General features: G+C 34.6%; 1 protein-coding gene across 1 annotated transcript in view; it reads left to right on the forward strand.

Moving 5' to 3' along the window:
- The window catches only part of HCN1 (hyperpolarization activated cyclic nucleotide gated potassium channel 1), a 381,116-nt gene that overhangs the window by 296,437 nt on the left and 67,594 nt on the right, over positions 1–17,085 (forward strand). The window contains exon 5 of the mRNA XM_058564113.1: positions 9,769–9,915. Within this exon, the coding sequence (XP_058420096.1) occupies positions 9,769–9,915 (147 nt within the window). The remainder of the gene's footprint in view (positions 1–9,768; positions 9,916–17,085) is intronic.

Here is a 17,085-nt window from a genome sequence, read left to right on the forward strand (position 1 = left end):
TATTTTCTGTAAGGATTTTAAGATCATCTGTCAGGTTGTAATTTTGATAGTTTTCCAGGCCACTTACTCACTATCACAAAAAGCTTTCCCCATATCTTAAGAGCTGAAGAATTCATTCTCTTACAGCGAAACCCATGTTTCATTCAGCTTTCCAAAAAAGATAAAGAAGAATGAAGATAAGATGGAAATAACTCATTTAACTTCTGCAGAAAAAAATAACTTTACAACGATCTGCTTTTCTTCATGTGTGACTTGCCTTTAATTTTTTTCCATTTAATTTATTGGAAGTCAAATTTAGGTATATTCAGATACCTTTATTATTATAGTATTACTCTGACCTGACTATGCTGCTTAAAAGAATTTCACAAAATAACCAGGAATCTATTTTTGCTAAAAGAAAACCTTTTCCTCGGTAAGTATGAATTGAAGATTTTGCTATGTTTATAGCCTAATTCTTGAAAATGATTCAATCCTACTATAAATATTTTAGAAATAATGCTTGGTAAACTCATTTGCATATAACCTAGCTGTCATAGATATATATGAAATCATATCTATGAAAGCTAGGTTTTATATATATGTGTGTGTGTGTGTGTGTATATCTATATAAAGGGATTGATTATTTTTAAATACAGGTTCAAAATAGAAACCATGGCTTCAGTTACCTTGTAAATAAACGGCAATACTAAAAATACTTTTGTAAAAAAATAAGACAGCTTAGTCATAACTCCAATGATGATTGGCTTAAACATAAAAAAAACAAAAAGGTAATTGATGAGTGTTTATTGGTCTTTGAAGGGCAATTTTAAATATTTTATTTTTATTAGTCATCATTATTTTTCTAATTATGTTTAAAATCTACATGTAATCATTTGAATATAAAATTTACATCAATTTATCATTCTGTAAGAAAAATGTCATTTCAGACACCATTTTTACAACGCTATATTTATATTGAACATGAGACGTATTTTAATTTAACTAGATCTGGATTTTTAAACTATTTACTATATAATGATTTTTCCGATAATTACTTATAAGTATAATAATGCTTTAATACATGACTAAATTATGCAATGGTTTTACACTAAAAGTATAATTCAATTTTTCTTGTTCATTGTCCTCTACTTATTGAATGCCATTTACAAAGATGTTTTATTCTTATATTTTTTAAAAATAAAACTATTCCAAAAATAAATACAATGAAAATATGTTTATAGATAAAAGAATTAGAGCCATGTATCTTTCAAAGTCACAATAAATGTATAGTTTTTAAAGAGGGTCTCTTAATAATGATATTTACCTTTGTAGCAAACTTGTACTAATGTCAGGAAATGAGGGGTATTAAAAAGCCCTCGTGTATTAATAAACTCTAGGAAGCAACGTAAAAGGTGTTTAGTTAGCACATTTTTCTTTTTCTCTTTTTGTTTTTCAATTTAAAAAATTATTTTTGATGTATGCTGCAGTGCATAATACAAGCTGTATGTAATATTCAGTAAAAATTTTAAATATCTATCTAATGTTGCCTATGTTTAGAATAACAATCTACGTATAATTTTCTTTTTTCCCTATTTATAAAAAAAATTAAATGAACAATATCAATCATGTGACTAAGATAGAATATTCTGGCAATGTATTAGAAAAATAGTTACTATCAAATATATTATAAAGAAGAGAGAGTAACTGATTTTGGATGTCCTGTGTTTTTGAAACTCATCACACACACATGTACCTATGTTTGTGTATATTTATATATATACACACACAGATATATATTGATAATTACTCATAATAAATTCTTTATTTGAAGTACTGCTATTTGCTCAGTATTTATTAAAGTAAAGCTAAATTTATTATCTAATGAGATTCCATGTAAAATACCTTGAAGAATTCAATGTTTGTATATGCTAATATTAATTAAGAAAAGTATATTCTTAGCCATCTGTCATAAAAGTGGTAGAGTTTTGGCTAAACAGGGTATTATGATGTATTGTATTAATTTTTTAAATTAATGCATAAACAAATTGATCTTAGAAATAAAATGTAGGAATTCAGGTTTCTGTCTTAGGTTACCTGGGAGCATTTACTATGGTCTCCAAAGACTGTGCTGCACTTCAGCCAGGAGGCTGAGTTTTGGTGGCAATGTTTTGACCATTAATAATGTTTTCTGGAATCATTGAAGTTTCCCTACATAAAAACTTTGAAAAGTGATGAAATCACCATTACCGTTACCATCTTAAGTTACACATGGACATCCCACAGGTTAAGAGTCAGCTGTGGCCATGGCTACGTTGTAAAAAATGTCCTGAGATATCATAAGACACATTATTGTACAGTAATTCAATGCTTCCTGAGACAGACATCAGTAAAAAGTTACCTACTTATATGCAATGTTTTATAGATTTTAAGACTGAAATTAAAATCATAAACTGAGAGATACTTTTGATTTAATGAGTAATTATGAATACCTCACTAATTTTAATTGTTTTGTAATTTGCTCTTGTAATAAAATCAATCAGTTTCTCTGATTCCTATCTTCCAGAAACATTCAGTGTATAAAATCATGCCTGGAGACCTGAAGTCTATCTGTTTTTTTAGTGCTACACATGGCGGTCTTGATGATGAAGAAAACTCCTTTTATTTTCAAATAGAATAGAATACATACTTAATAGAGAGAGTGTCTTAACAAGTCATTCCCTTTCCTAAATAACCACTTACATTCTAGTCAATTAATTAGCCATTAAGCTTCTTACGACAATGACTCTAGCCTACACTTCTTATATACTCTCCACAGCAACAACAACAACAAAAATCCTAGCTTATTGAATAAAGTCAAACTTAAATTGTCATAATTTCAAAATCTTGGTAGAGAGAAATAGTTGAAATAAGAAGGCATGGGAGGTGCTGTCAATCAACCAAATATTTCATTACTTAATATCAAAATACATGTACTTTATGCATGTTTTTATTAACTTCTGCTATTTCCTAATTGTTGTAAACATTTCTGGAATTATAAGAAGGCAGTTTTCCAATCTGTGATTTCCTCCTACTTACAGCTGCATTTAATGTAAAGACTGATACACAGATTCAGAAAGAAACTTCAAATTCTTTAAAGAACAGATTAATCCAGGTTAATTGCAATAGATTAAAGAGTTCACAACCTCATATTTAATAAATGTTCTCTGAATGATAGGCGATAGTAACCAATAATAATTACTAATCCAAAAGTTCAAGCCATGCAGAAGTCTCTCCCTATCTAGCATCCTCCATTGATTACAACTCGAGGGAGGCAAAGATCACATTCTACGTCTCCTTTATGCAAAGAATTTTCAGAAAGTGTATAACAAACCAGGTTTTCAATCAGTGAATACTTGAGAGCTTATGTGCAGGTTCAGTGGTGAACAAGACAGACAAGGACAGACACTTTACAAGCAATTACAGGTGCTCTTAGCATGACTGAGGGGTAAACTCAGCATTCTTTGTATACGTATACCAAGAGGGCTTTAGGTGGCTAGAGTCAGAACACACTTACTTGATGCAGTGACATTTAAGGGGAGAGTTAAAGTGTGCATCAGCCAGGAAATTATGTGGTGGAAGAGTATTTGAATAGAGGAAACAGCGTGAGCATCCAGAGACCAGGATAAGTTTACAAATATGAAAGAAATGTAATATACCAGTGAACAAAGAGACAATGTACGTAGTGGAGTAGGAGAGGACCGTGTAGTCCGAGGAGCTTGGACTTTATCCTGAAGGGAATGAGAAGCCATTCAAGGGGGCCAGCCCCAGTGGCCTAGTGGTTAAGTTCAGTGTGCTCCACTTTGGCAGCCTGGGTTAGGTTCCCAGGCGTGGACCTACACCACTCTGTTAGCAGCCGTGCTGTGCTGGTGGCCCAAATACTAAAAAATAGAGGAAGATTGGCACGGATGTTAGCTCAAGGTGAATCTTGCTCAGCAAAAAAAAAAAAAAAGAGGCTTTAAGGAAAGAAGAGACAATAAGGTTAGCATTTTTAAAAGATTTCTCTGTCTGGATTATGAAAAATGAATTAGAGTTGCAAGGAGGCATGTACAAAGAGATGCGGAGAATATAATTAGAAACGTGGGAATGAGTTTAGGGGAGAGATAAAGTAACTTTGACTAGAATGATAATAATGGCGATGCGGGGGAATAGAAAATTATTGAAACTTGCGGCAAGTTGAACTTACATGATTTGGTGATGTCTTGAAGACTGAAACAAAGGAGTAGGGGATATAAAGTAGGGTGATTCAGTTTTCTGATAAGGGTATCATTTCATGGATATAAAAACAATACAAATGTGATTAAAATTTTGAGATTTTTGGAATTGCTTATGTTTACCATGCTATCATTCTAGTTCTCCTCTTTTAACCGGACCATATCAGAGAGATGGTTACACTTGTTATTTCCATTTCCATTCACTCTCAAATCATTGAAACCTGTTTTGAGTCACCCCTACTCCTGACATTTACACACAGTCCAATGAAACCACTTGGAGCAAAGTCACCCAAGACTTTACTGAAGCTAAATACCATGGATACTTTTGAATTCACCTCTATTAAGATATGCCAGATATTTCAGAAATAAAAGCATGCCTTAAAATCATTTTTTAAAAAATTTCGTATGTTAGTATATTTCTAAATGGAACACGATAAAATTATGGAAATAAAGGATCAAAGAAAAGGAGAAGATATTTGGAATTAAAATGATTTTTAAGATTTTCAGGAAATATTCAAGAATGTACAGGAAATGTAGATAAAGGTAGGAGAAAATGCGGAGAAAGGATATATGAAATAAATGATAAGAAACATGGACCATACTCAGCATAGAAGATCAAATCCAAAGGCTCAGCATTCAACCAGAGGAGTTCAACCTAGAATTCCATATGTAATTAGGTTATCAATCAACTTTGAGTTTAGTAGAGACATTTTCAAACGTGGAAAGATTTAAAAAGCCCTATCTGCCACTCAATGTTTCTTAGCTGTTTGCTTAGGAGTTTGTTCCAGCAACAGAAATAAATAAACCAAAAGAGAAACATGGGATCTAGGAATAGTGAACCCAACCAGGAATGTTATAAAGGGAAATCCTACAGGAAAATCTTTGAAGAAAACTCAATAAATAGCTAGTTGGATAGGGATGCTGGAAAACAGTGAGACTAAAATAAGAGCTAATTGTGCGAGAAATAAAAGTCATTGACCACTCCAGGAAACAAAAGGAAATGTCATCAAATGCTCTGCTTTGTATTGTGGGACATGCTCAGAGTAATGTAAACACTTTATGGGTGTAGTAGGTTCATTTACAGGTACAAAATTATAATCCATCTTTACATTGTAAAAGTGGAGATGACGGAAGTCAGAAAGCAGAAGTGAAAGAGGGAGTTTGTTACTTTTATCTAGTAAACTTATCCAGAGTTCTCTAAACAAGAAACAAAGGTATAAATATATTATGTAAAGTTACAAAGAAGACTAAGGGAAGAATTAACACTAGTGACACAGTTACAGCATGAGAAATGAGGTGAGAAGATATGGGGGACTGTAAGTGGCTAAACCACATTTTTATTGCAAAAAGTCCATAAATGATGCCTATAATTAATCCATTTAAGAAATAGAAAGAAGCACATTGCTTAGTGATACAGACAAAACACCTTTTAAAAGTGATGACATGGGAGGAGTGAGACTGGTGGATTTGAGAATGCAATGTTGCCATTCATTATAAATACGCTATTAGATCTCATTTTTAATATCATATACATGCATTATTTGTATATATTATTTTAATTTCTCAGAACATTTTAAAAATAAAAGTACATTAGAATTTTAAATAGTAATTGTTTTGTAGTCTCTTTAGATCCAATGGGATGCACTTTTGATTTTATGTATTCAAGGAGGAATTGTATTTGCATCTTTACTTTTCAAAAATCTATCCATCAGTGACTATTAAATGTATCAAGTCATCTTTTGCATATGGTGCATTACTACAATTATCAGAAACTTTGCCATTTTATCATTTGTTGACTTTGCCAGCGTACGGATAACTTCTAACGTCTAGTTTATTTCATTGTCCACCTTCCACTAGGTGTCTTCTTCAAATAGTAGTTATTTTTATTTCTTCACATCACATGGAGGTGATATTTTCATTCATTCTTGCCAAGTCTTATTAAGTGTGAGGGAAACATAGACAAAAAGAATTAGCTCCTATTTTCAATAAGTGTTGTGTTCTAACAAAGATTATTACTTAATTTCCAAATTCAATGGCCACAGTCCAATACATCTTTTCTTAGAATATACTCCTTTTGAGCACTTCCTCCTTGAAACTTTATCCTTCTTTGGATTCTGCTAATCAAATTTTTATGGTTCTGCTCTCACATCTTGCTGGCTAACATCAGTTCCCTTAACTTGATCTACCTCCATAACCCAGCTGCGTTTAAAATATAAGTTCCACTTTTTGTCTTTTTTTTCTTCTTCTTTGACACATCCTCCCTTAGTGATCCCTTAGTTATTGACTATGTGTATATTTTCTCTTCTGAGTGCCTGACCTACATATAAGCCTTAGGATGTGCCATGGGCATCTTAAACTTAACTTGTCAAAACTGAATTTCTTTGCTTTCCCCTACTCTCACTCAAATGTGTTCCTTATGTCCTAAGATAGCACAGTGCTTGGCATATCGAAATGGTTCTGATATTTTAGCATATGGAGGGCCTATTAAAACACAGACTGCTAGAGTTTCTAATTCAGAAGGTCTAGGGTGGAGACTACAAATGTACATTTCTAACAAGTCCCCAGGTAATACTGGTGGTTTAGCTACCACAACTTGAGAACCACTGGCACACAGCAATCGATTAATATTTGTTAGATCAATAATTACTATGAGTCAATGAATAGTTCAAGTACGTAATATAGGCTCAAAAATCAAACTTAACTCAGTATGATTAAACAAGAATTATTCATAGAACTTTAGTCTAACAGAACAAGGAGGATCATTTGGTTTAACACCCTCTTACTGTAGATTAGTAAACTGAAGTCTAAAGGGATTAAGTGATTTTTGTGAGGAAAAATAACCAGATTCAACCAACCCTGACTTTCCATAAAAATAAAATAACTTTATATGTAACATTTGTATTTAGCTAATGAAGGATTCGTTTTCCAATTCCCGAGGTAGACACAGAGCAAATTATTTTTTTCTCTAGATGAGTAGGTCTTTGCACACAGGCACAGATTTTCTCCAAATGAATAAAATACTACTAAGTTTTAATGCAGCCTCCCACACCCTTGAGATGCATGCAAAGAAAGGAGACAAGGTTAAAGATTCTCATCTTTCCAAGCAGTGTCTGGGCAATGAGTCTGTTCAGAAAAGTAAGGAGAAATTACCTGACACCTACTGGTCCTGAGGAAAGTTGAATCCTTTATTTGGCCAGAAAGGACTTCTGTCAATGCAGCAAGTCCAAACTGTGGCAGTCCTGTTTTCTGAACTGTCCTATTGTTTTCCCAAGGTCTGATATTTGACAAGACCCACCAGACTTCACAGGCTACACTCATATGAGGCTTTTGTTTAATGGCAAATGACACAGTGCGACAGGGAGAGAGAATGCAAACAACGATCAGAGGCCTGAGGGCCTTTCTCCAGCACGAGCACCCTGTGGGCTCAATCTTTGGGCACCTGGAGCATGCTTTGCCTCTGGCTTGATCCATCAAGATCTGTGCAAGGAGTCTTGGTTTGGGGAGAGCTCACCAACAAAGCTCTCCGTAGCTCTTTATATAGTCAAGCCCGAGTAATCAAACCAGGTAGGCTAATTGCAAATCATTAGTGCAGAAGTTAACCTTGGGGGTCTCCAGTGGAGGTTTAGACCCTAAAAAGTATGTCAAATACCCCACTGCCTTCTTTTTCGCAAAGAGTAAAAATCAGACACACAAATGTCTCTAGAGATAAAGATAGAGCTTTTCTAGTCCAGCTGCAAATCAACTTTATCCTACATAGCATTTTTGTAGAGAAGGGCACTGAAAGTTCTTTCCTATGGACCAGCTGCATGAGGAGCCAAGCATACCAAATCCCAGGTCTCTAGAAAGGGGCTACCAAGCATATTGAGGTTAAGTAGGCATACAGATTCTGAGCTCTTCAGAAAAAATTAACCTAATACTTCTCAAGTACATATGTAGTAGAAGCTACTGATACACAATGACATTAACAACATTGGTGCCTAAATTCAAAATGCCTAAATCATAATCCAGTTGCTTCAGATATAGATAGATACATGATAGAGAGAGAGAGAGAGAGATAGGGAGAGAGAGAAAGATAGATACAGATATAGACCCGCAGGCTTTAAACACTTTAGGGGCTAGTTTGGTGACCAAAAAAAGGAAATCTCATGACAAAGTTGTATTACTTTGAGGATACTAATCTCTAAAAGAGAACATCAAACAATGTGAATGTTATATGTAAGGAAAGTATGTAGGAAAAGTTGAAGAAATACAATATAATGGGTTGCTGTTTCTCATTAGATGTATGTTATCAATTACCAATTACAATTACAATAATTATGGACAAGGAACCAGGAGACCTAGATCTTCTAGTCAGAGCTGTGTTATCAGGAAAAGATTTGAGTCAAAAATTTTTCCATAGATAATATATCAAATGTGTTTTGTTTAAGAGAAGAGTCTTATTCCAGTATTTTTATCCAGTTTTATTACCTACTTTTTTATTTGTACTGAATTTTATTATCTGTACAATGAAACTAATTTTGGGGGCTGTAACTAATTTTTTAAAAGTGTGGTCTCGTGACCACCTGCGTTTGAAACATTGAAGGAATATTTCTCAAACTTAAATGTGTATGAGTCATCTGAGGATCTTTTTAAGATGCAGATTCTGATTTCATAGGTCTAGGATGAAGCTTGAAATTCTCTTCTAGTGAGTTCCCAGATAATATGCATGCTCCTGTGTTCCTGTTTGATTAGCAGGGATGTTATTTTTTTTTAAAGTGTGTATATGAGTGTGTGTGTAAATTTACAAAGGCAAATACATCAACAGAATCAATCTGTGGAGTTAAGCCTGAAAATCTGTGTTCTCAAAAGGCAAACTCACCCCAAGATTTATAAGCAATCAAGTTTAAGAACTACTTGGTTAAATGAACATAAATGTCTAAGTTAATTTTCAGCTATAAAATTATGTGGATCTAGTCTCACTCTAAAGTTCTTCTGTGTCCTAAATTGGAATCCTGACATATTCTCTTACTTTATAGGGCGTCTGTGTTGCTTAACTATCTATGACTTTCAAACAGCTGCCAGGCTCTCTGACTCTAGATTCAAAATTTAATTAGGTCTGGTCTTTTGCTATAAGGTCTAAGGTAAAACCTTCTATACTATTCAAAGTTACACGACTCTTTCTCCAAATGAAGATCCAAACAGAAATTTCATACTTCATTTAGAACTCAGCTAAAAATAAAAAAATCCAAAAAAATAACATCACTTCATCACTGGTTTTTCTGAGGCTACACCCTTAAATTCTCTCTGAACTCCTTCCATGCCTCCTCTCCATAACATCTCAGTTTTTTACAGGAAACGTCTACCTAAATAAATGCCTTCTACAGTATGTGACACAGTGTAGGTACATTACAACCTAGTACCTCAGTTCCTTCCCCTTAAAAGATTCCTTCTTTTTGTTACTGTTAATCAAATGTTATTGACTATAGCACAACAAAGTAACATGATGATTCTCATACAGCCTAACAATGTTTTCTAATTTCCGTTTCTCCTTTCCTTACAGTATAAGCAAGTGGAACAATACATGTCATTCCATAAGTTACCAGCTGACATGCGTCAGAAGATACATGATTACTATGAACACCGATACCAAGGCAAAATCTTTGATGAGGAAAATATTCTTAATGAACTCAATGATCCTCTGAGAGAGGTAAGATTTATAGTCCTCAGTCTCCATGGTATATGATCATTATGTATTTTCTCTTTTCATGGGAAATCCTCAAGTCTATGTTATGACACTACTCAAAAGAAAAATCAGAGCTAAATGTTAAGACATCTTTTTTTGACCTTATGTTCTCCCATATACAGGTTTTTAATTGTTAAAAAAAAAAAGTACTGGAAAATTGTTCTTCTAATTATGATTCTCAGAAGTGTTTTATTTTCTGTATATCCTAGCTATCAAAATTTTTTCTTCTATCATTATTGTCCATATCTTCCCAATCTTCCATTCTATCATCCCATGCTGGCGAACTGTTTCTTTTTCTCCTTTTTGATTTTTATTCTCCTCTCATATGCATTTTCCCTGTTCATCCTGTGGACCCTGATCAAAGACTGAGCTGACCTGTCACAAGTAAATTCATTTCCTATTACTTCATTGAAACACTTTGCAACATCAGTAACCACCTCTTTGCATTGCATCTTCTTTCCATCCCTCCCTAGAAGTCTTCCCTCTGCCCGCTAGATTGTTCAGGTCACCCCTAGACCAAAAGAACATTCTCTTCATCTGTATTTCTTACACTGCTTTGCTCTTTCTTCTTTCTTTTACTACTAACTTTCTCAAAAGATTACTATATAATCATTGCAATGTGGTTTGATCTCCACTTCTTTACCAAAATTGTTGCTTTTTTTTTTTTTTTTTGTGAGGAAGATTAACTCTGAGCTAACATCTGTCGCCCATCTTCCTCTTTTTGCTGAGGAAAATTGGCCCTGGGCTAACATCCGTGCCCATCTTCCTCCACTTTATATGGGGCACAGCCACAGCATTCCTTGACAAGCAGTGCATCGGTGCCTGCCCAGGATCTGAACCCTGGGCCACTGCAGCAGAGCACATGCACTTAGCCGCTATGCCACCAGGCCGGTCCCCAAAATTGTTTCTTTAAAAGAAAGGAATATAGAACTTTGGTCCTTTTTTGACTCTTTCTCTTCTCTGCACATCCAATCAATCACCGAATGTGATCAATTCACTGTGGCAATACATGCCGTGCCCTTGCCCTTGTTTCCTTCCCCAGTGCCATCACCCTAACCTTATTCCTCTCTCAGGGACTGTCTGCATTGCACCCTTAGTTTGCCTCCCAGCCTTTGGTCTGTTTTCCCTGACTATCATTTAAAACATCGATGCCAGATTGATCTTTTATACACAAGCTGGCCATTTCTCTGCTCTGCAACTTTCAGTCTTTATGCTACAAATTAAATCAAATAAAGCTACCTTAGGCTCAGATGCCAGCCCTTCTATGCTCTGACTCTGGTTACATTCCCAGCTTTCCTTCTCCCTGCTGCCCTGCATGTTCCAAAATGGCCTACCGCCCAACTGTGCAACTTGCTGTTTTGCAAAAATCAATTATAATTTCCAACCCTTGCATCATATGTTTTCCAGAAATGTCTCTCATCTAAATAAATGCCTTCTACAAGCAAAATCTAGTTCAAATAATACTTCTTTATTTATAACTTCTTTGGTTTTCCAGACTAAATCTGATAACTTTTTTCCTTAACCCCCAGTGCACTGAGTCCATAACTTTTGTGTGCTCTTTATTTATTCTATGTTATCACTATTTTTTCACTTTTGTTTTTTCCACTTTTGTCTTAAAATCTCTTTAATAGCAAAGGCCATTTAGTCTATATTTTAAAATTTTGTTGAAATTCCTAGTACATATAGCATATATTAAATACTCAATAAATATTTTTGTTCCAGCTAATGTCTTTGCCATTTATAACCATTCCTAAGTTTCTGCATCCACTAAAAGCTATTTACATATTTTTCTTGTGAAAACCCCTAAGATATCAGTTAAGAGTTTTGACAATAAAAAGAGCTAAATATCTGCTATTGATTAGCTTATTTTCCCTACAAAGTCCTCGATCAGGTAAGAATGTATAAATCTTTTTGCTTTGGGAGACATAATTCAAACATTTTTTTGTGTATTTTTTTTAAAGTAATATATCATTTTTTTTTTAATCTATCAATATACTTTGCTTTATCTCTTTGTTGGATTACATAATTTGTTTTAAATCCAAATCCCTCTCACTAAGAGGCAGAAGCTCAGGACACTGGAACCAAGTTAGGTTCTCAAGGGCATGGAGGGATTCAAAGGTAGGGTGGGAAGGGCCATAGCATGGAGACAAAGTAATCCAAGAGACAGTATCAGGGATTAAGATAAAATCAAACGACAGGAGGATGCAATAAAACTAAGCATTTATTTTAAAGAAGCAGGGAAAAGTAAGGATTCCAGCATAAAACATCATTGAGGGAATACAAAAAGCTGACAGAAAAAGTAAGCAAAAAAATTAACCCTAAGAAGTTGCATGCTTAAGTGGGAAGCATTCCTCTGTGCTGAAAATTCTCAGTGTAACGGAAAACCAGGATAACAGGAAAATTTTCTTAATCATGTGTGTTTTATTAACTACCTTCTCTTGCCACACTTTAATTTACTCTGATCTTTAGTGGAAAAATTCCACTTTTCATTTTTACCCCCTTAAAGCCATCCACAGACATACCTCCAATTTCTTCTATTCCTACAACTATTCTATCATTAAGTTACCAATTATTTCCTTTATGTTTTCAAATGCTATAGTTCAGGGTCTCAGCATGTGTTACCTCAACTTCTGGAATGCACTCACAACTTTTCTCCCTGCCTTTGATCTTCACTAGCTCAAAAGCATCCCATCACAAGGCTACCATATTGTCGACATTAAACACAAGTTTGATGCTGTTACTCTCTTCTTAGAACCTGATCATGACCTCCTATCCCCTGCAAGAAAAAAGTCCAAACTCCTTGGTGTAACACATGAGATGCTCCATGGCCTGCCTCCATTTTCATGTCTTTGCATTCATGCTTCATCAACAGGGAATTGTTGATAATTTCCTGGGGGAAGAAATGCTGTTGATTGCCCCTTTGCCTTTCTTCATGCCACCCTCTCTATCTTCAATTCTTTCTACTCAGCTTACCTTCTAGTTTCCATTAAACACTCTTACTAGGCATGACCTTCTTCATAAATTTTCCCTGACCATTCTGTCTCTGTCACTGTATGTATCATTTGTCAGTTCATTGTTTGTCTCTTTCAAGACTATAAGCTTCTTGAGGATAGAGCTGTGTCTTAATATCTTTATATCTCTAGTGACCAGTATATAGTAGGAACTCATTAAATATTTACTGAGTGTATGCTTTTAACAGAATTATGAATGAAAAAAAGGGTAAGAATCATGGCTTTTAATAAAATTAGAGATTCTAGAAATGGAAGCATGAGATGCTCAAACACTTAACATCTTAAAAAGGTGAAAACAATGTTCTCCATTTGTTTATCTGCTCTTCAGTTTTTGCTCTTCTGGCAACAAAATCACACACAAGCCTATATTTAATGTTATACTGAGTTAATACTTTACTAGAAGGGAAGAAGAATGAGAAGAATAGGACAGTAAGGAAAGACATTGGCAGAGAGATAACAAAAGTCATAGTTCAAATAAAACTTGAATCTGTAAATGCCAGACATGTTTCTGAAAGTTCGATGAGAAATATATTTTGCTTCCTATTAAATGGAGTATTATGTACCTGCTATATTCAACTCATAGTGGTAGATCACAAGAAATATTTTAGAAGTAGTAAAATATATCATTCCATTTTTCAAAGGCTGGATTCCACTTAGAAGATGAGGCATAAACTTATGAAAGGTGTCCTTTGGTCACTGTTGTGCCTCTAGTGTCTAGAAAGTGCCTGGCATAGAGAAGACATTGAATGATTGATACAATAAATGTCAAATGAGTGAAACTAGGATTCACTGATTTCCATTCAGAAGGGGAAAGCTGAATTATTTCATGTGTATTTTGTGACTAAAGGTAACAATAGAAGATGTGCATTGTATACACGTACACCACATACAATTGCTAATCGTATGTTCAATTTTGGGTCAACAACCATCTTATATTGTAACAAGACTTTCAACTTAAAATGCCATATTGTCCAAAAGGCTTATTTTTATGAAAGTATTTTGCATAATTTGAGATTCTAATGTATATTTAAGAGCAGTGATTTCTGCTAACACAAGTCTGGTACTCAGGAATGTATAAAAGTAAAGGATAGGTCAAACTTTCAGAATCTCAAAAACTTATACAAAAATCCTTATTGCTTAAAAATAGAGAAAGAAAGTAAAATACAATGTTTAGGAATGTAAAAATTATTCTATATTCATTAAGTCCATATTATGTTTTATTCCCCAGATGTTCTTTTCAACGTGTTTGAATACTTTCAAATATAAAGAATCTTTAAGGTGTAAAATGGCAGAAAGCATTTCATTTATGTGACCTTTGAGAGCTCTTACAAAAATCTCATATGATGCATATGCAAATTAATTCACTTAATAGATATTGCAAAAGCACTACTTTATTGAAAGCATTCTCCTATTTCCATTTCTATGGCAGAAATTAGGTGATTTATCTTTCTCGGATGTCGGAGACAAATTGCTGAAGTGCCTTTAACAAATACGTGGCTCATTCTTATTGTTCAAGTCACAACACAAATGTTACCTCCTCAAAGATGCCTTCCCTGAGAAGTTCATCTAAGTTAATTCCCTCATAGTCATTCTCCATCATATCTGCCCCTTGTTGTGTACACATCACTCTGTTGTCTTGTCCCTTTAAATTCCTTTAATTGTTCACTTTGCTATATGAACTCAGGATCCAAGAAGGCAAGGACTTTGTCTTTCTTGATGTCCACCATAACTCCAGCCCCTGGATAGTATATATTTAATAATTACTTGTTGGATAAATAAACAAAGAAAAATTGAGTAAGGATCTCACACTTGGCAGATCATCTCAAAGAATCTTTGATTGTTAGAGCTTGGAGACGGCATTTTGTTGACAGAACAATGTTGCTTGTATGGAAAAGAAAAGTTATGCCTGGAACTATGAAGTACTGTGGCCACAAAACTTTCAGAGTATCACTTTAGATTATACGCTGGACAATATTGTTTCTCATATATAACAAAAAGATGCTGGCATCTTTAGATTCCTCTGTGATTTTGTTTTGGTGTATGCACTATAAGCCAGAAGGTCCTGTTTCGCATGTGGTTGTTTTTATTTTCTTTTTAACTTTCTCCAGTTTTATACATTAGAAATTTATTGCAGAGTCAGCTTGGGGGATGGATTTCAATAGAGTACCATTATAAACAGTGTATAAATTTTATGTCCAATCTTTATAATTCAATAAACTCCACGGAACAGATAGAAAATACTGTTTTTTTATATTGCTATGCCGAGTCTGACTACAATATTGTCAGTGGCTCATAAAACAAATGTTGCTGCTTTCCCTTCCAAACCTAAGTGGTGAGCCACCTCAGGGTGTAGAATATTCAGAGTGGCAGAGAAAGTTGTGTGTTCTTCATCCCTGGGCTAGGCCATATGACCTGCGCACCAGCTCCACTGGAATTGTCGGCATTCTGGGAGGTGATTGTAAAGTCTTCGTAAAAAGTTATCTTCATTTCACTGTGAACTAAAATACATGGGCCAGAAAGTAAAACAACTACAATTTTCTGAGAAAAATCCTTAAGATGGTACCCAGAGACTTGGCATTTTAAATTATAGCTATTATTTTGTGAGGTATTTATTATCTAAGATCTGTAATCTTCACTCTCTGGTTGCTCTGTGGCTGTGCCTAGTCAAAATTCTGAGTCTGCAAAGCTGGACTTCAGTGCTCTCTAGACACTTGGCGTTGGTAGTAGATTGGGACCTCAGCTATTACCTGACCTGGCTCTCCCTGGAGAGCCCACCCCTTTCTCCTCCTTCCATCCACTTAAATTATGCTCCTGTTTTCCCCTGGCTGCTCAGAAGTATTCAAAGTTTCCTTATTTTGAATAGTTTAAATCCCTTTCATGATATTCTCAGTGCCGTTAATAATTATAGGAATGCTTTCAGTTATATAATAAATAATGAATGAGAACCTACTACAGAGGGGCTATGTAGCATCACGGTTGAGAGCGTGGCCCTGGTTCCACCAGCCTTGTTTAAATCCAGTTCCACAATTTACTATAGTACGACTTTGGGCTATTTCATAAGTTGTATGTATTTCACCTTCCTCATCTTTAAATGTGAATGATGATGATAACTACCTCATAGAGTTATTATAGAGATTAAATGAGCAAAAAATATAAAAAATTAGAAATAGTAAATACACAGTAAAATTTAATGCTTGGTTTTACTATGATTCAATAGAGAATAGGATACAGTCTCAGCCCTCAAGGCTCTTTTAGCTTAAGAGAGACAGAAATTTAAATAAGCAATTTTGACTGTGAGTAAGTGTCATCAGAGGGTCATTCAGAGGGTGTTGGGCCATACACAGGAGGAATCCCAAGTCCAGCATTATCATATGTCTCATTTCTTTTGGAAAATATTCAAACAATCTGCTAATAAGCTCTTCCTTCATTTTAACAGCCAGCTTTCTGGAGACAGTGTCTTAACATCAAAACTTGGCATTGAAATGTTAGGATCATGAGACTGATGAATGCTTTCATAAGAGCAGGCAGTATATTTAAAACTAAAAACTAATTAGAAAAATTCAGCGAACTGTGCCCCTCTGCTTATGAGAGCCTGTTAGAGTGTGTACAAAGTAAGAAGGTCTATTTTTAACATGATCAGATTTATACTGATTCGATTAGAGCAAAATAGCAAACTTAACAGTCGAGAAAGAAGTTAATGCCCTTCTCAGCCTGTCTCCAAAGTTCAGAACTGATCTATTTTTAAACAACGGAGTGTGAAGAGCTGTGAGCTGAAAATAGGTACAGATCATGTGTCCCAGTAGAATATAGGACGTCAGTATATTTCATTTTCACAGAACATGAATTGGACTGAGAGCATAATACTGTCCTTCTGACCTTTAATTTGTCGAATAGACTGTCAGGGAAGAAAGCATAATTTGCATGCATATTTATTTAGTGCAAATCTGAATAATTTTTTTTTTAAATATCTTTTTCCCTCCTTACTCTTGAATGATAGTTGAGTATAGAAGCCCTATTTGAAAGTCTTTTTTTTTTTTAATTTTATTTATTTATTTTTTTCCCCAAAGTCCCAGCAGATAGTTGTGTGTCATGGCTGCACATCCTTCTAGTTGCTGTACGTGGG

This window comes from Diceros bicornis, chromosome 20 (genome assembly GCF_020826845.1).
Source record: "Diceros bicornis minor isolate mBicDic1 chromosome 20, mDicBic1.mat.cur, whole genome shotgun sequence".
Classification (NCBI taxonomy): Eukaryota; Metazoa; Chordata; class Mammalia; order Perissodactyla; family Rhinocerotidae; genus Diceros; species Diceros bicornis.